Source organism: Elephantulus edwardii, unplaced genomic scaffold (assembly GCF_000299155.1).
Source record: "Elephantulus edwardii isolate Elephantulus edwardi_28Jun2011 unplaced genomic scaffold, EleEdw1.0 scaffold00345, whole genome shotgun sequence".
Taxonomy (NCBI): Eukaryota; Metazoa; Chordata; class Mammalia; order Macroscelidea; family Macroscelididae; genus Elephantulus; species Elephantulus edwardii.
The window spans coordinates 412,915-432,320 of record NW_006400095.1 but is presented as its reverse complement, the minus strand read 5'-3'; the positions used below and the strand labels follow the sequence as shown (position 1 = coordinate 432,320).

General features: G+C 42.3%; 1 protein-coding gene across 1 annotated transcript in view; it reads right to left on the bottom strand.

The window, feature by feature from the left end:
- The window catches only part of SLC13A1 (solute carrier family 13 (sodium/sulfate symporter), member 1), an 85,431-nt gene extending 83,235 nt beyond the window's left edge, over positions 1–2,196 (bottom strand). Inside the window, exon 1 of the mRNA XM_006901801.1 lies at positions 2,149–2,196. Coding sequence (XP_006901863.1) covers positions 2,149–2,196 — 48 coding nt within the window. The remainder of the gene's footprint in view (positions 1–2,148) is intronic.
- Between the last annotated feature and the right edge of the window lie 17,210 nt (positions 2,197–19,406).

Below are 19,406 nucleotides of genomic sequence, written 5' to 3'. Positions count from 1 at the left end.
AGATAGATAGATAAGAGATAGAGATAGATAGAGAGATATATAGTTGTTGTACAGCATAGACTCAGAACTGACCCATAGCTGACCCTTCAGCGGGTTCTCAGAAGTAGTTAATCGCAAGGGCAGATATTATCTCCATCTTTCTTCTATTGAGCTGCTGGTGTACTCGAACCTCATGCCTTTGGGACTGTAGCACAGCTTCCTGCCACTAGGCCACCAGATAGATACACACACACACACACACACACACACACACACACACACACACACACACGAGAACCCTAGTGGCACCGTGGTTAAGCACTAGGATGTGAACCTAGAGGCAGCTGTTTGAATCCACCAGATGCTCCTAGGGAGAAAGTCGACTTCCATAAACATTACCAAACCCACCGCTATTGGGTATAATCTATAAATTCCTATAGTAGAATTTAGTCAATAGTTTTTCCGTGGCTGTAAATCTTTACACCATCAAATGGACACGTCTTTGTTCTGGTTAGAAACTTTGTTCTGGGTGTTTTAACTAGTACATCACCAGGACACCACATAGAGCCATATTCACGAATGATTTATATGACTAAAGTCACCAATGCCATGATCTTGTTTTCCTTTTTCAACATTCTACCATCAAGATTACTAAAGACTGATAAAAAAGGACAAAATGATGGACTTCATTGCAGCCATTTTTGACTCATAGTAAACCCGGAGCATCTTTGTGGCCCCAGACTCTCTCATCTTTCTGCCGGAGAGTGCCCAGCCTGGTGAATCCAACCACGGGCATTAGGGTTAGTAGGCAAATGCCTTAACCCCAGAGGCACCAGAGCACCTTCCATGAGAGTGACATCCTCAGAAGCTCTATGGAGCAGTCCTAGGCCGTCCTACAGGTTTGCGGTAAGACCCCACCGCACAGCCGTGGGTGTATATATGCATATATTTGACTTAAATAGTTCTGAAATGAAATCACCTGGAGCATAGTCATTCATCAGTAAAGGATAGCATAAATTTATGGTTTTATTTAGCTTTCACGCTGCTTTATCTCTGATTTCTGCATTGCATTTAAACAATTTACAAAAATTGCTGTGTGTGTTTAATGAGTCTTTTGTCCCAGGCTGTCCTAGGATGACATAATTTCTGGTTCTGTTGTCCTCTAGTTCACACACCGCAAGTGCTGTGAACAGAAACAAACCCCCTGTGCTGGCAGCGGCTTCTGAGAAACCCTTAACAAACCAGGAGTGTGTCATATTTCTTTTGAGTATCTTTCTTAAAGGAGAAAAGAATAAAGGTGTTTTGATGCTGACATTTCTATACGGATCCACGTCCATACTCCTGAGAAGCAGTAACACAGCCAGACAAAGATGAGCCTTGACGGCACAGGAGAAGACGGTGACTGCTGGCCAAATCTACAATGTCAGCATTGGACCAAGGTCTGGCCCCGCGTGTCTTCTACTGAGAGCGCACGGATTAGGCAAAGCTCCACCTTAGCACTTTATATTCTTGCTCATATTTGCAATATTCCAGGTTTCAAAGGTAAAATGACTCCTTTTCTAGTCACAGACTATCAGACTTCTTGTGTTTCTGTTTTATTACTGTGAAAAGGCAGTTCTTGTCAGTTGACATAAAAAAAAACCCACTAAAGGTTTCTAGTAATATGTCATTTACAAATGTTTTCAGTGATAAAATGTTCAAAGCATATGGAGAATAATATAACATGCACACCTGTATACTATACCATACCATACCATACCATGCCATGCCATGCCATGCCATGCCATGCCAAATTTAACTCATGTTGATTCTTGGCCTCATTGGTTTCTTTGAGTAAATTCAGCATTCCATGCACAGTTGAAGTCTGATGGGCACTTCTTCCTCATCTACGTTCATGTTCTTGACATTCACTTCACATAGACTTTCACAAACAGTGCAGGACTTTAAAATTCGATAAGGTTTACTCTATGTATCATTTACAACTTGTTTTTTAACTCCCTATTTTATGAGTTTGAAAAGCATTCATGTCAGCACTTGTATTGTTGTGGTTATCTGCCATCGAGTGGGAACCACCGACCCCTAGCTGATACTCCAGAGGCAGGGAATCACACAAGAGGAAACTGCTGGTATTTTATCCTTAGAGGAGCTGATAAAAACTTTAGTACTTACAAAGAAGTGGCCCTCGAAGTGACCCTGTCCTCGTGATTTCTCCACCATGTTCTAGCCCCTTGTTACCAGTCACTGCCATCAATCCATCTGTTTGGGGGTCTTCACCTCTTTCACAGACCTTCTACGTCCCCAGTGATTTATTTTTTCCAAGGACTGGCCCCCTTCTGTCCCCACAAGACCCTGATTTGTTCTCTTTAGCACGGAGGAAGTAGGTAGAGCCTACAATCTTTACCATCATCTAAAGTGCTGGTGACAAACTTTATAAAAATAGAGAAAGGGAGTTATTTGCAAAGTAAACAGATAAATGTTTCCTGGTTTCTTACTAAGATTGAGGCTGGAGGAAACCACAAAACATTAAAAAAATGCTTGCTGTGGGACAGATGTAATACCTGATACTCTGTACAATTATCTTAGTCTTTACTAAAATTGTATGAAATAGATACTATATGTTAAATGAGGGTCTATTGATCATGTTGCTAGTGTAGAGGACTGAACCATCCCAGATATAAATTCCTGGAGAGCCTTTAAGTAACTGCTCAATTTCTATTCATAGTGCCTAGTAAGGAGCTCTTGTAGCCTAGTGGTGAGAAACTGTGCTATAACCCCAAAGGCACGCTGTTCAAATCCACCAGCCGCTCCATGGGAGAAGGATGGACAATCTCCTCCAATGTGATTTACTGCCTCTGAAAACCCACTGGAGAGTCACCTGTTCATCTGTTTCTACTTGAGGGCAAACAACAACAGTATATAGTTGGGGAGCTCTGGGGGCATAGTCCAGAGGCACTTGTGCTGCTAACTCAAAGGCTGCACCTCTTTGGTGGTTCAAATCCACCAGCTGCTCTAAGACAGAAAGATGGGCAGTCTTCCTGCAGTGAAACTTACAGCCTCCAAACACTCCCTGGACAGTCAAATCTAAGTCTATTCTGACTCCACAGCAATGAAGCTTTTTGAGGTACAAAGCTAATTGGACTGTTATTTGTTACTAAATTTTTCTCCTCTGAATTCATCCTATTACTACTCATGTATCTTGACTTCAACACAAAGTAATCTCTCTCCTAGTGTCAATACTCTTTATCATTGACTCCTCCAGTGGGTGGATTCCTCTGGTTTGGCTTTGTTTTGTTTTGGTCTTGAAGTTCTTTTATCTCTTGCTAACAAATTGTAATTTGATCAAAATTTTTTCCTACATAAGCTAATTCCCCTGTAACTGCCATTCTCCTGCTCCCAGCCCCCATGTAAACAATATCAATGATCATGCACTATCTTAATGACTTCAGCTAAGTGCACTGCGGGACTAGCCAATAAACATGTAAGCACCACGTCAAAGATTCCGCTTCTCCGTATAGTTGGTGTCTGTCTCTCTCCAACCCCACAGAACCTCTCTGCAGAATCAAAGCTGCTTTTCAAATGAGCAATTCCCAACAGCAGCAGTTGTTGCTGTCAGGTACCATCAAGTAAATGACGACTCAGAGTCACCCTAAGAACGACAGATCTGAAACATGCCCTTCCCTCCTCATCCTCACTGTTTCTGATATGCTCAAGCCGACAGCTACAATCACTGTATCAGTCCATCTCATTAGAAATCGTCCCCTCTAGCTCTGGCGCCATACTTTTCCCCCAAATGATGTCTTTTTCTGAGCACTGGCCCCTCCTAACACGGCAAAAGTATGTAAGATGGGAAGCTCTGGTGGCCTAGTGGTAAAAAGCCGAACTGCAATCCCGAAGTCACGAGGTCTGAATCTACCAGCTGCTTCAAGGGAGAAGGATGGTTAAGCTCCTCCCATGTAATTTACTTCTTCTAAAAGCTTGTTGGAGGGTCAACTACGAGTCAATTCTGACTTGATGGCATACAACGACAATAAAAACATCCTCTCCTTTAAGGAACATTCTGGTTGTACTTCCTCTAAGACAGACTGGTTAGTTCCTTTGGCAGACCATGGGTTAGAGTATCCTGTAAACAAGGTAAACAAGGTAGCCTAGTGGTAAGAAGCTGCACTGCAATCCCAAAGGCATGTTGTTCAAATCCACCGGTTACTTCGTGGAAGAAAGAGGATGGGCAATCTCCTCCCGTGCAACTACCTGCCTCTGAAAACCTGCTGAAGGGTCAGCAACGAGTCTGTTCAGACCCAAAGGCAAACAACAATACACCTTGCTTCTTGGGCAACCTGCCCCTTGACAGGGCATGTGCCACCAAGGCAGAAAAAGAGAGCAAAACTCTTACTAGGAAATTTGGATAATTTCTCTCCCTTCTATCCAAAATCCTGCCTGTCTAATTATCTTAGGTAATGTGGCTAATTATATTTAAAAGTCACCCCTGTTCTCTTTTCAGTTATAGCTCTAACTGGAATTGAAATATAAATTAAACTTTAAAATACAGGGTGGGTTGTGCGTGTGTGTGTCTCTCTCTCATGACACACTGACTGATATTTAGGAAGTAATTTGGCTGATGGATTGGTCCATATGTGGTTATGTTCTTTGCTTTGCACAGTTTGAGAGAATCTTAACCAATTTCGGGTTTCACTCAATGCAATTCAGTTTCTAAAGAGACCTGCAAAGCCATTAAGGAAGAAGAAAAAGATAGCATTCTAAATCTGTTTCCTACGAGGGGGAAAAATCCAACCCTGTTATTGTTTGACAGAGCCTGGGACGAGCTTGGCATGGTTCACCATCCACCCACCCCTACCGCTGTAGAGATTTCCCAAGACTCATATTCCTATTAATCCCAAAGCTTGAAATGCATCGAAATAGCTTCATCCCCGAAGATGGAGAATAAGAAGGAGCTGAACGTCAAACTCCAGGAAGAATAACTAGCATTTCTTGTGAGTTTCTACACAACATGAGTGATGGGGGGAGGGAGAAATAGGTGGCTGCGCTGCGCCAATTAGTGGGGAATTTTTACCTCCTCCCTTTCTTCCACCTCCACACCCAACCAGGGACCACACTGCACTCTCTCCACACTCCTCGCACACAGGGAGCTGGAAATAATCTTGGAGCATCCAGTGCTGCAGCCTCGCTGTGCCAAAGGCCTGGTCAAAACCCACTGCTGCATAAACAATATCGAGTCACCTGGGAAGTTTGCTGAAGGTGCAGCCTTCTGGCCTTGGCACCAGATGATGGGATTTTAAACCAGAACCTCAGGTGACTTGAAGGCAGCTGATACACAGACAACCTTTGGAACACTTGAGGAGAAAAAACACGCCACAAATGTTTTTGCTCGTCCTGTAGATGAGTGTGTCAGGATCACGTGGATAAGTTTCCTGTAACATGCTGGGTTATTTGCTGCAGGCTAGGCTATGCTGAGCAAAACCTCAGAAAATCTTAGAGGCTTTTTTCTTCCTTGTCTCAAGCTCACATATAATTTAAAACCAACGCTTACAAACACACTCAGGTGTTTCTCTTCATTCATGTAATTAGTTTAGAAAGATTCCTTGTGTTCACTTGGGATGCCTCCCCTTCAACTTCTTTCATTGAAATGCTTTTTTTAAAAAAAAAAAAATTCTCCCACTCAGGTCCATATTCTCTGACAGATCATTATTTAACTCTCTTGTTTTTCTCCTAAAAACAACAGCAACAGCAACAAACCACAAAAACATAAACTAAAAGCAAAACAAAACAAAAACGGCAAAACTCAGTGCTTTAGCTATAGTACCAACTCCCAATGACCTTTCAGAAAGTTGTGGTTGCTGTGTACCATCGAGTAGGAACTGACCCCTAGCTGACCCTCCAGTGGGTTTTCAGAGGCAGTAAATTACGTGGGAGGAGATTGTCCATATTCTCCTGTTGAGCAACTGGTGGACTCAACTAGCTGCCTTTGGGTTGGCAGTACAATGCTTTACCCACTAGGCCACCAAAGCAAGTTCTTACTCACTAGGCCACCTTCATAGCTGGCCCACCGGAAGGTTTTCTGAGGCTTTAAGTCACAGGGGGAGGAGATTGCTCATTTTTCTCCTGCAGGGACACTGATAGATTCAAACCACCAGGGAAGTTAGCAATGCAGCTCCCTACGAACTATGCCACCAGAGCGCACTTTTATCCTGGAAGGCCCTTTCATCCCTCTAAAGTTTTTATTTCTTTGAAATCTTAACTCTTCTTCCACCTGTATTGCTATTGTTATTGTTGTTGACTTGCTTGTTTTAGTTAGCACTGTAGGTCTCCCATTATCCATTACTAAGCTTTCATTTATTCTGATTTCTTGTCATAATGAATCAGATGAATGTATATGGAAGGGAAGAGGTTATCTGAAAGGGGTTGGAGTGGAGTCAACCCTCAAAGTCCTTCCTTCCTGCTAATCTCCTCTATGTCAATGCTTCAATTTTGTCCTCCACTCAAGTGGTGTGAAATACTGTTATATTGTCTAGAGAAAGCAACAAGGACCTGATAGAAAATGGAAATTTGGTCTTGGTTTGTCAACTCGTCGACTAGAGGACACTGCTCCCTACCTTTGTAGTGGTTTCTGTGCCTCCTGATCTACACAGAAGTCCTAGTGAACGAACAGGTGAACGAGATGGACTCTCCACCTGAAGAAAGTGCTCTGTGAATGTAAAGCCCTGATGCTAGGTTTACTACTCTTCCACCTCTTCAAACACTCCTAGCCCTCCTTTTCACTTTTGGTTTTCAATCACAGAAATAAAAAGAGAAAACAACAACAACAAACACCCAACAATACAGGAAGAACTGGAAACATGCAGGAAAAGTGCAGAATACTGAGAATTCATGAAAAAGCCTGGAAATAACCATAAAACAGCAAAGTTACACTAAGGAAACTGAGATTCGTGGCAGGCGGCATAGGCCACTGAAATGTGTTCTCTGATAGCAATTTAAGACATATCCTTTAACAACTCAGTACTTAACATACTGTTCCACCATGCATGGCCTCACCATAAGGACAAGATGCTTTATTATTAATATACATATTTATTCCCACTCCCAAAAAAGGTGACCCAGCAGAGTGTGGAAATCATTGAACAATATCACTTATATCACACAGTAGGTAAATCCTGCTGACGATTATAATAAATAAATAAATACATACATACATACATACATACATACATACATACATACTGAAATAGTACATTGAAAGAACTACTGGAAAGACAAGCTTGGTTTAGAAGAGGTCATGGTACTAGAGACAGTACTGCCAGTGTCAAATGGATATTAGCAGAAAGCAAAGTGTATCAGAGGAATATATATATGTCTGTGTTTGTGTGAATCACAACAAATTGTAGCTAACTTTGAGGACAATGGGAATCCCAGAACACTTGATTGTGCTCATGTGAAACCTCTAACTCAGACCAGGAAGCAGTTCTCAGAACAGAGGAAGAAAGCCCTGCGTGGTTCAAAAACAGGAAAGGAAAGTGTCAGGGATGCATCCTGTCTCCATACCTTTTCAATCTATATGCAGAACAAATCAAATCTGTCTTGGAAAGGGTAAACCAAGTTTCTCCTTGGAGGCTAGGATTTTGAAGCTCCATCTCACGTACTTTGGTCTTGTGGCCAGGTTGGAACTGGTCCTTGGAGAAGGACATCATACTCAGAAGGGAAGAAGGACAGTGCAGGAAAGGAAGACCCCAGATGAGATGGATTGATACAGTAACTGGGCAACGGGAGTAGGTGTGTCAGAGTCAGTGAGACTGGCTCAGGACAGGACAGACTTCAGAGCTGTTGTATACAGAGTCACCAGCAATTTGACAGCACATAACAACAACAACAACAACAACAACAACATATTAAGTGTAACACTTTCTAAAGTGAAAATGGTAAGTTTATTAATCTCATTCAAATATTTCTGTAAACAGCAATTACAGCGCCTGTTTGTCTACTGATTATGATTATGTCCTTAGGGAAGGATTTTAGTGGCATAGTGTATTAAGTACTGGGCTGCTAATCTAAATGTCAGTGATTTAAAATTTACTCCTTAGGTGAAAGATGAGGTAGTTGGCTTCCTAAAGAGTATAGACTTGGAAAGGTCTCCTCTATTCTGTGAACTCACTCATAGCTGGTGCTCCAGTGAGGTGCTAGAGACTATAAATTCCACAGCAGGAGATTGTTCTTCTTTTCCCCTTGGAGTGACTGGTGGACTTGAACCACTAATAATGCCTTTGGATTATCAGTGCAGTAATGCCACCAGGACTCCCTATCAGATCCAGTGTTGCTGTTGCTGCTTGCTGTCCAATCAATTACAACTTACAGCAACCCTATCCTGCACCATCCTCACCACCCCGATATGCTTCGGTCCATTGTTACCTCATAGTCCTCGTGTCAATCCGTTTTGTTGAGGCTCTTCCTTTCTTTCTCTGACTCCCACCTTTCCTCGTTTGATGCTTCTTCAAGGACTGGTCCCTCTTTACAACATGCCCAAAGTGAAACTGTTTTACCATCTCTGCCTCTAAGGAACACATTAGATGGACTTGTTCTAGGGCAGACTTACTTGTTCTTTTTTGCAGTTTCCATGGGCTATTCCATATTCTTCAATACCACAATTCAAAGGCACTGATTCTTCTTGTCATCCTTATTCATTGGCTGATTTTCAGATGCATAGGAAGTAACTGAAAACACGATGGCTTGGATCAGGGACATCTTAGTCTTTAAACTGACATTCTTACTTTTTGGCACTTTGGAGAAGTCCTTGACAGCAGATGTTCCCAGTACAATGAATTATTTGATTTTTTTAATTACTATTTGATTTCTTGACTACTATTTCCATAGGTGCTAATTGTGGATCCAAGTAAAATGAAGTTGTTTGCAACTTCAGTCTTTACTTCATCTAGGATGATGCTGCTGACTGGTCCTATGGTGAAGATTTCTTGTTTTCTTGACAGTGAAATGAATCCATATTGATGATTGTCATCTTTGCTCTTCTGTAATAAGGGTTTCAAGTCCTCTTCACTTCCTACAAGCAAGGTGATGCTATCTGCATAACACAGAATGATAATGAGTCTTCCTCCAATCCTGATGCCACAGTCTCCTTAATGAAATCTAGTTCCTCAAATAATTTACTCAGCATACAGATAGAGTAAGTATGGAGAAAGGATACAACCCAACATACAACTTTCCTGATTTTAAACCATGCAGTGTTTACTTGTTCTGTCCGGCAACAGCTTTTTGTTCTACATATAGATTTTGCATGAGCACAATTAGGTGTTTTTGGATTCTTATTCTCTATCCTCTAAGTTACTGGACCAGAATTGACTGTGGGTGTAGCTTGGCTTTGATGTAGAGTACCCTTAACTTTACACGACAAATAAAAAGACAGTGTTTTTGAGGTTTCAGCATAAATGAAGAAGAAAATTAATTTCATTAGCAAAATGACCTTTACGCTAACTTATTAGGACTATACTCTGGTGGTGTAACACAGTGTGTTGTGCTGGTAACCAAAAGGCTGTATGTCTCCAGCATTTCGGCAGCCCTGAGGGAGAAAGAGGAATAGCTAAGATTTGCAGCCTCAGAAGCCCAGTGGAGTTTGCTGGGTCAGAATTGACTAGATGGCAGTTAATGAGTATCAGAACCATACTTCTTAGCTCTGTAATGAAGGTTTGTTTTGTTGTTAGGTGCTGTTGAGTTGGCAACGACTCATAGTGACCCTGTGAACAATGGCTCTGAACCTTGCTCTGTCCTGAGCAATTCACTGGCACAATCTCTGTGTCAACCCATGTCATGTAAGGTCTTCCTCTTCTGCTTTGACCCCCTATCCTTCCAAACATGATGTCCTTCTCCAAGGACTGGTCTCTCCTAACAGCATGTCCAAAGTATGTGAGACAGAGTTTAAAAGTCCTCACCTCCAAGGAGAAAACTTTTAGAAGATACTGTTGACTAAGTTGTAATTCAAAGTACTGGGTCCAAAGTCCAACAGATGCTGGTGGAAAATATTTGTGTAGCCATATTCGAGCAAGAGATTTACTCATTTGTGTCTCTGTTTCTAATCTGCCTGAGTAGAATAATATCAAACTCATAAAGATTAAATTTCAACTTTTGTTTGACTATGCCTATGTGCTTCTGGCCTGAGAGACATTCATGCTTCTGTGAAATGACATTTTCATAGTGCTCAGGTCTCTTAAAGGTTTTAAAATGTCACTTGAACACTGGTTCACAGCATTTAGCCACGAATAGGAAATGAAAGGCACCATGTTCTGATGGGTAAGCACAACCAGCTTATGTAGTTGGACTCTGGGAACCTCAGCAAATGACACGCACATAAACAGTCAGAGTCACCTCTCACAGGATCGCCCCCAATGGTAAGAATTGCTTTCACTTTCTACGTCTTTAAGACTGAGTAGTAGGAAGACAATTGGGGAAATGGCTAAGATACATTTCTTTTGTGGTTTGAGCCATTTAAAGATTTGCCGTAAAGAAAAAAAAATCATTGATGCTTATGAATGGTTGCAATACTACAGTTTGATTCCTTCTTCAAAATAAGGAGTAAATCTTCTGAGACCCAGAATGGAGAAGAGTCTAAATTGAAGCCACTGTTAATGTAGGGATTCTGAGTTCTCAGGGAAAGCAAATTCAAATCTAATCTCTGCAGTGCTTACGGAGTGTCCTTGGTGGTGTTACACGGGCCAGAGCATCATTTTCCTCAAATATAACATGAAAATGAGGGGATGTACTTGTCACCTTATTAACAAAAGCCAAACCAACCGCTATTGAGTTAATTATCTAATGGCGACCCGACACTGGATTTCTGAGATTTTAATGCAGCTGGTGGATTCAATCCGACAACCTTTAGGTTAGCACCCCAATACTTAATGTGCTGTGCCACCAATTAAGTTGTAATAAATGCTAACAAAGAAAAGGTGAGTAAAGTAGTGGGCAGAAGGCCTGCAAGCGACCAGTGTGGGATGTTCCCTCTACAAAGTCAGACCATTCTCTTCCCCTTAGACTATTGTACGGAAAATCTACCTAGAGTCTTTTTTCGCTGATGCAAATTTTCTTCTTTTATTTGATATAGGATTAAGGTCAATCTGTGGAAACAACTTAATAATCAGAAAAATGGAGGGAGAAATGAGTCAGTAATAGTGGGGGGAAAATTAGTCACTGATCAATTATTGAATGCTTCTATATCAGTTGTGCTGCTGGCCAAGTTTCATTGCTAACCTAAAGTCAATAAGTTCAAACCCACCAGCAGCTCCCCTGGAGAGAGATGGACAATCTCTCCTGTATGATTTACAGCCTCTGGAAACCTGCTGGGGCTCTACTATGAGAAGGTTTCTATAGAATGGCAGAAAGAGCACTATCATGTAGGTTTTATGAAAACAGAATTGACTTTGGGTCCACAAAATTGACTTGCATACTTTTTTATGACCGTCTTTAAAAGCATAAGGCTCTAACTATAACTGGAAAGTTATAGCAAATTGATTTATATGCACGTCAAAATAGCCTCTACTTAAATGTCCAGACCCTCCAACAATGATCAGCAGTTTCTGAGAACTAAGTCCTGTTTTCATTGTAACCAATGGTTAAAATTATATTCTTTGAATGTAATTAACATTTGGTTGAATGATGGAATGTGCATTTAAAGTAGCCAAAAAAAATCATATTATACTAAGAAAAAAAAGATCTTCTTATTACCATTAATTGAATTTTAACAAATGATTTCATTAGGGGTAAAGAAAAAGGACAAAGCTGTCAAATGCACCTCCATGTCTGGTCCTGGTTTCCACACAAACATAATGTTCTCTTGACATAGCACCTTGGAAAAATCAATGCCTGCAATTGTTAGAAATAATGTGCTTTCCACTTAATGAACGATGCACTGAAACAAAAAAACACTGCTTTCTATTTATTCACTTGTTTTCTCTTGTGAAGGGTTTATGTAAATTCTCTCTGGAAATAATGGAGGATAGAGTGTCATACTTGCAGATGTGGAAGGAGCAGCATGTGGCCACACCCTTCATTGGACTTGATAGTTCTAATTTGCTATTTTTTTTCTGTGATCTGTAAGGTCTTTGGCTGAGGCTAACTCAGAAATATTAAAAGATGATGAAGATGCGGATATTAACCAGGATGTGCTCACCATGTACCCACAGGTGGGTTGGGGGACTGGGAGGGCAGACATGCCAAGGGAGCTGCAAAGGAAGACCATCCTACACATGCGATGGAGAAATAAGTCCTCAAAGAGAGGGTAGGAGAGTCACATAAGGATAAGCAGTCTGTGCTCAGATTTGTTATCTGGAGATTCTAAGTGTGGCAAGGTCAGGAAGGGCCCAAATCAGCCTGTGACCAATAGCTGTGGGGAGTTCTTCCCAGCCTCTGAGGAACGACGTGAGGGGAGGTCCAGCCTGGGAGAAGGCAACCTGCAGCCGAAGGTAACAGAAGCCAGCCCCTTGGACACCTTTACATGTGAGTGTGACACACTCATTGCTAGTTCACAGAGATTTCCCATCAGAAGCACAGACATCTGGGGGGCTGGAGGGGCCCATCATGTTCCACTCTAACCTTAAGGAGGAATCTTTGGTGGCATAGTCCACAGAGAGCTGCCCTGCCACAAAGGTGGCATCCCTCTGACGGTTCAACTCCAACAGCACCCCTGTGGGAGAAAGTTGGAGAATCTCCTCCCGTGTAATTGACAACCTCTGAAAACTTGCTGGGGGATCAGCTGTGAGTAGGTTTCAATGCAATGTGATTGTGGTTTGGTTTTGTTTTTAAAAGAACCCAAAGGAGCCCTAGTTGCTCAATGGTTAAACACTTAGCTGCTTCTCAGCGGTTGTGGAAGCAAAAGCAATCATCTACAGTTTTCCTTCGTCATAAAGGATTGTTAAGAATTGGAATCAATTCAATGGCACACAATAACAGCACATCATAATCCAAGCTGGTAGAACCTGAATTCATGCTCAGTGAGGGGCTTGTTCAGTAAAAGGCCTCCTGGGACCCTGCACACTGCCCCTCTAGGAAGACTCATGCACAACCACTTATCAAGTGCTTGACAGTTATACATTTACCCCTCACACGGAGTCCAGCTCAAGCTCGACTTCACATGAGAAAACTGAAGCACAGAGAGGTTAAATAACTTGTCCAGGTCACACAGTATCTAAGTGGTAAATCTGGGACCCGAAGCTGAGCACCTGGCTCCAGAGCCTGTGCTCTGTGCTCGCCACGTAAAGTCCTCATGCCTTTTCTTGTTTCCTCCAGCACCTTCTGACATGCCTGGCACAGAGAAAAAGTCCGCTAATGTTTGTTAACTCAATTTTATTAAGGGATACAAAGTGCCTTGTGTTCACTGCTTGGGGTTTCCCAGACTGACTACATTTAAAAGGCAACAGCGTAGTGCTTGTACACAGGCCAAATAAAATAAAAGCAGATATTAAGGGAACCTGGTCCCACGGTCTATTGATTTTTCTGATTAACCCAGAAGCAGCACTTCACCTCTTCTACACCTCCTTATCTTGTGCTGCGCTTGGTGTGGAGTTTGATCCTAACTCATGGTCACCCCCAACGGTGACCCTCTGTGAGGCAGAGCTGACTCGCAGAGTTTTCACAACTGAGACCTTGGGGAAGCGGATTGCCAGGTCTTTCTCCTGAGGTGCCTCTAGAGAGACTTGAACCTCTAACCTTTTGGCTGATATCTGAGCACTAAACCACTCGCCTCTCCCAGGGGACACCTGAAGAAAATGAAATTTCTGGGCAGCACTGTTCTACTTCAGGCCTCAGAGGTGTCAAGTGAATTGGTTTGTCTAGAGTCTGTCTATTGTCAGAGAGAATATTGACTATCCTTTGGCCTGCCAAGAGGACAAACAAGCCTGCCTTGAAGGAAATACAACCAGGGTGGTCCTTGAGGCAGGGATGGCGAAACTTCATCTCAAATGCTTTGGCCATGTTATCCGAAAGGACTAGTCCTTGGAGAAAGACATCATGTTGGGAAAGGAAGGGTCATAGAGAGAGAGGAAGACCTTCAACAAGATGGATTGACAGAGTGACTGACTGGTGTAAGCCTATCAGAGAAATTTAGGATGATACAGGAGATTTATCGACCATAGAGTCACTATGAGTCAAAGTCAACTCCATAGCACCTAACAACAAAACTGTGGGGACCCTCACCTGTTCCTCTAGCTCTTTCCCTTGGAAGATTTGTGACCTAATCTCAGGGGAAGCTGTGGCTATCACAGGACACCTCCTCTAGTCTCATGGTTCAGACCACAGGACCTCAAAGGGTGGATTTCTTCCTTCTCCCACTCAGTTGATAGTTGGAGAACAACACTGATTGAATACTCGAGTTAATAATCCTGGCTAATCAGACTGAAGATCAGTCAACATTAGCTGTTAAAAAAGAGAAAAACGCACGAAACACAATGTTCAGCCATCCGGACTTCACAAAAAGATCTCCCCTCATGGAGCGCTTAGTCAGGCAATTAAACCTCAACAATAGGAACAATTGACATAAATCTGGGTATTCACCAGCCTGTTCTGGGGTCACTTACTTTGGATTGCAGAGTAAGAGGCAGGGGCAGTAAAATCAACAGGCTGGAAACCACCAGAAGCAGCCGGCGATAGATGAAAATGTAACTGAGAGCCTTCATTGTGCACAGCCTCGGACGACGTCTTCCTCCAAATAAGGCAGATATTAAATAACCAGCCTGGATTAATATTTCTCCAGTCCATCATCTTCGCTCACCGCCCTCGACTGACCGACACGGGTTAAAATTAAATCTCTGTTTTTATCGTTTTACTGTCACAATTAACAGAGATAGATAAGCCCGATTCTGCTGGTGAGATCAGACTGTTTACTCAGGTAGGTTTGGAAAGATGAAACTGTTCTCTCCCTAATGCCTTTGTTTACATCAATTGGAGTAGAGACTAAGAAAGCCAAAGAAAAGGCAGAATTATGAAGTTAGTTGAGGTTGCGCACAGACTCTCCGTGTCCTCAGACACCCAGAGAGTGGGGGCACCTCCAATGAGTCCCTATAACCTGCCCCACTGCCCTCTCCAAAGCAGCACAGCCTCTGTACATGACTTACAATAAAAACCTCAGGAAAAGGGAAGCTGGAACAAAGGAAAGTTTCTCTAGAACATATCGGCGAAGCCACTGACATAAAGTTCAACTCAGAAAACTCCTGAGACCTCTCCCTCAGGAATCCTCTGCACCCTTCAAAGAGAAAGAAATCCTGTTTCTCACACTAAGCAAAAGCTCTGGTGATGCACTGATTAAACCACTTGTCTGCTAACTAAAAGGGTGCTGTTTGAACCCATCAACTAACTGTTGCTCTGGAGAAAGATAAGGCAGTTTGTTTTTTTAAAAGATTTCCTTTTTTAAAAATTAATTTTAATAAACATTTACAGAGGTTTGGGATTTCCATTCATTCCTTGCCACACTTTTTTCCCTGCCCACCCCTCCCCACCAGTTCGCTCACCTCTCTGAAAAGAAAAAGAAAAAAAAAATTTCTTCATTGGTATATAATTCCCCCATCCCTTCCTTTCTTTTTGGAAACACTATGAAGTAATTTTACTCTGTCCTCAAGGGTCATAGAGATTCAATGAAAGTTTGGATTTTTTTTTTCTTCTATTAGTGAACATTTTTTTCCTTCCTAATACCACATGCAATGAATTGATGCTTTCTTCACTGATTTGAAGGGGCAGGGGGTGTCAAAACCCCATTTGCCATTGTTATTGTTGTTATGTGCTGTCAAGTCACCTGTGACTCAGCCCTGAACCCTGCTCTATCCTGTGCCAATCTCACTGTCTCTGATACACTTCCCCCATTACCTGAGTCACTGAATCAATCCATCTCATCAAGGGTCTTCCTTTCCTGCACTGTCCCTCCACCCTCCTAAACATGATGTCCCTCTCCAGGGACTTGTCCCTTCTTGCAACATGTGCAAAATGCGTCAGAATCCTTGCCTCCAAGGAGCAGCCTGGTTTCACCCTCTCCAGGTCAAACTTGTTCATTCTTTTATTGGTCCATGGTATATTCAATACTCTTTCTTCTCTAGCATGACAGTTCAAAGGCATCAACTCTCCTTCCATCATCCCTAGTCATTGTCCAGCTCTCTGATGCATAGCAAGTGATTGCAAAGACCATGGCATATATTAGGCACACCTTAGTCTCCAGACTGACCTCATTGCTCTCCAGTACCCCGAAGAGGTCTCTGACAACAGACTTTCCCGTTGCAGTGTGTCTGTTAATTCCCTGGCTGCTGGTGCCAAGAGTGTTGATTGTGGAGCCAAGCAAACAAAAACTGTGAACAATCTCAATGTCTTCACCATCCATCATGATGCTGCCATTTGGCCCAGTGGTGAGTAGTAGTAGCAACATAAACTGTGACAAAGCAGAACTGTGTGCCCAGGCTTTTCAAGGACTGACTTCCCAGCTGTGGATGGGCAAACCTTTCTTTTGAGAGATACTGGGTAGACTTGAACCTCCAACTTTGTAGTCAGTAACCACGCACTTACCCACCTGTACCAGCAAGTGGCTCCAAAGTTTGGTGCCTTCCTCAACCCGTGCTGCACCCTCTGACAGGAAAACCTAGATTACTGTACAGCCAGCCAGTCTTACGTAAGCCATCTCCTTTAGACCTCTGCTGGGTGGGCCTGGCACCATCCCGCTGATAGTGACTAGATAGTCATCAGGGAATCTGCACAGAGATGAGTCATGAGGGCCCCGCCAGGACTGGGTGTGTGCACAGTTGTGGAGACTCCTCTGCCTGTTACACTGAGGAGCATGATGGCAAGACTCCTCAAGGCAGGGACCCCGAAGCGTGTTTCCATCAGTTTGTAATGAATCCTTTGGTTTGTTAATTAGTTACCCACTAAATCTCCAGAAAAAAGAAAACAAAACAAAAAACACCCCCCCCAAAAAAAACAAACAAAACCAACAACATCAAACTCCCTTATACTCAACCCTGGTTTAAATAGTCACACAAAGTACATGTATTGCTAGTCTTGCTGTCATTTCTAATCAGCTTGTCTTGGCACGAGCCACCTCGCTCTTGTATAACTAATGGTTATCATGTTGACCTCACTTCCAGTCCTCCGCTAATGGAACTCTGCTTTCTATTCCTGTCAAGGAAGAACATTCCTCTACCCCCACTCACCAGATTGTCCGTGGGAATGTGAAACCATCATTTTTTTTTTACCCTAACCAGCTAAATGTCGAATGTTATATGTAGTGATTAAGGAAAATCAGAATAGTAAACATACGAACCAGAAAAAGTTCATGACACCTTGAATTTCTCAGATGAAAGAGGCAGTAGTTATAAATAATCGTGGTGATAGTGAACCGCACTAGTGAAATGGGGAGCAAAAAGAAAATAAACAAACAAAACCAAATTCACTGCTAACTCGTTAATTCTGACTCATAGAAACTCAGTAGCAGGGAGTAGAACGGTCCCCAGGGGCTTCCCAAGGGTGAAATCTTTATAGAAAGGCATTCTGGTGGCTCAGTGGTAAAGGAATTGCACTGTCAGTCCAAAGGCACACACAGGTCAAATCTACCAGTTCCTCCATGGAAGAAATAGGGGTATTTTTTCTAACACAATTTACTGCCTCTGAAAACCCACTGGAGGTTAGCTATGAGTCAGTTCCATCTCAACTGCACAACAACAACACTAATCTTTATAGGAGCAAATTTTCTCATCTTTCTCTTGCTCTGCAGCTGGTAGTCTCAAACCACCAAACTTTCAGTTCACAGACTGGTGCTTTAAGCATGGTTTCACTGGGATTCCTCTGGAGTAATGACTAATCACGAACACACAGCTATCCAGTCAGTTCTGACTCATCAGACACCCTCCAATCAGGTTTCTGAGGCTGCAAATATTTTTTTTTAATTTTTATTTTATTATTTTTGTGTGCGTGTACTGTCAAATCAGATCTGACTGGTACAGGAGGAGATTGTCCCTCCTTACCCGGCAGAGCATCTGGTGGATTCGAACCGTTCGCCTCTGGGATTGTAGTTGCAGCTCCTTGCCACTAGGCCACCAGAGCTCCCCTAGAGGCTGCAAATGTTTATGGGAAAAGACCACCCATCCTTTTCTCACCAAGGTGGATCTGAGCTGTTAGCAATCGGACACATTACACGCTACCAGGATCCTTTGCAATCATAGTGCTAAAAAGAGACACATTTAAGGAACTGAGATATGGAAGCCACTGAAATGTGCACTTAGATTTAGGGTTTTTCTTTAGAATTCCTTGTGCATTACATGCTTTATTTTCCTCCTTCTTCCTTCACTATTTTTTTTAAAAATAATTACACCCTTTCTGTTCCTACATTGGGCAAACTGGAGAGCTCACTTGAGCCTCACTTTCTCATTACACAGGATTTTACTTTGTGAAATGACACCAGAAATGAAAAGCCATTTGGGTGACATTTTTCAGAAATGAGGGCAGGGATGCAGGGAAGAGTGACTCTCAGACCAGCCAGGGGTAAAGGTAGTCTGTGTGGATTAATGCCTCCCTGCTGGGCCGTGCATACTCTCTTCTGCTACCTGTCCACATCACCAAGACTTGCTGGGCCTCTTTGTGATCTGAGGCTCTGGCCAGTTCAGTCTCCCTTGAGAATCTCTTCTAAGGAATAGTTTCACCTTCCCTTTGTGGCAGCCCCTCACTTGTTCCTTCTTCAGCTATTTCCTCTTTGTTTTCACAGAGTGAAAAGATCTGAAAAAAGGGATTCACATTTGACATGAATGGCTGACATGAGCTGAATGCCCCAGCAAGAGTCACCAAGAAATGAAATGAACAGACATTTGGCATCTTGGAAATAATACCTTGGACTAAGATAACTTCAAACACCATCTGATTGTTAACAGGTCCCATGGATAAGACAGATGAACTATGATTGTGAAATTTGCTCCTTAACTGTATAGAAAAACTTCTCTTGAAACATGATGGTTGTGTTATGTTTAAGCTAACTAACTTAGAAAGAATCATAGAGCTGAGGAGCTTGGGGTTATTCTGTTTAAAGCATCTTCTTTACAAACATACAATGGTTCATTCATTCATTATAATCTACCACAAGGGACGGTGCTTATGCTATTTAGTTCACTGATCTTTAAAACCCAATTTTTTGCATATGTAATGAGTTTTATTATCATTGTTATCTGCATTTCGCACATTAGGAAACTAAAATTCAGAGGGTAAGTTAAAATGTCTCAAGCAGTAAGTGATGTCACAATTATTTGAAACAAGTTCTTTCTGGCTACTGAACCACTGCTATTTCATGTATCTACCATAATGAATAAAAAAGTTGGGAACAGAGAAGAAGGATCAGTAGTTGGAAAACATGGACTTGGTGACAGAAATGAAGCTGGAGATAGAATGATGGAATTTTGCAC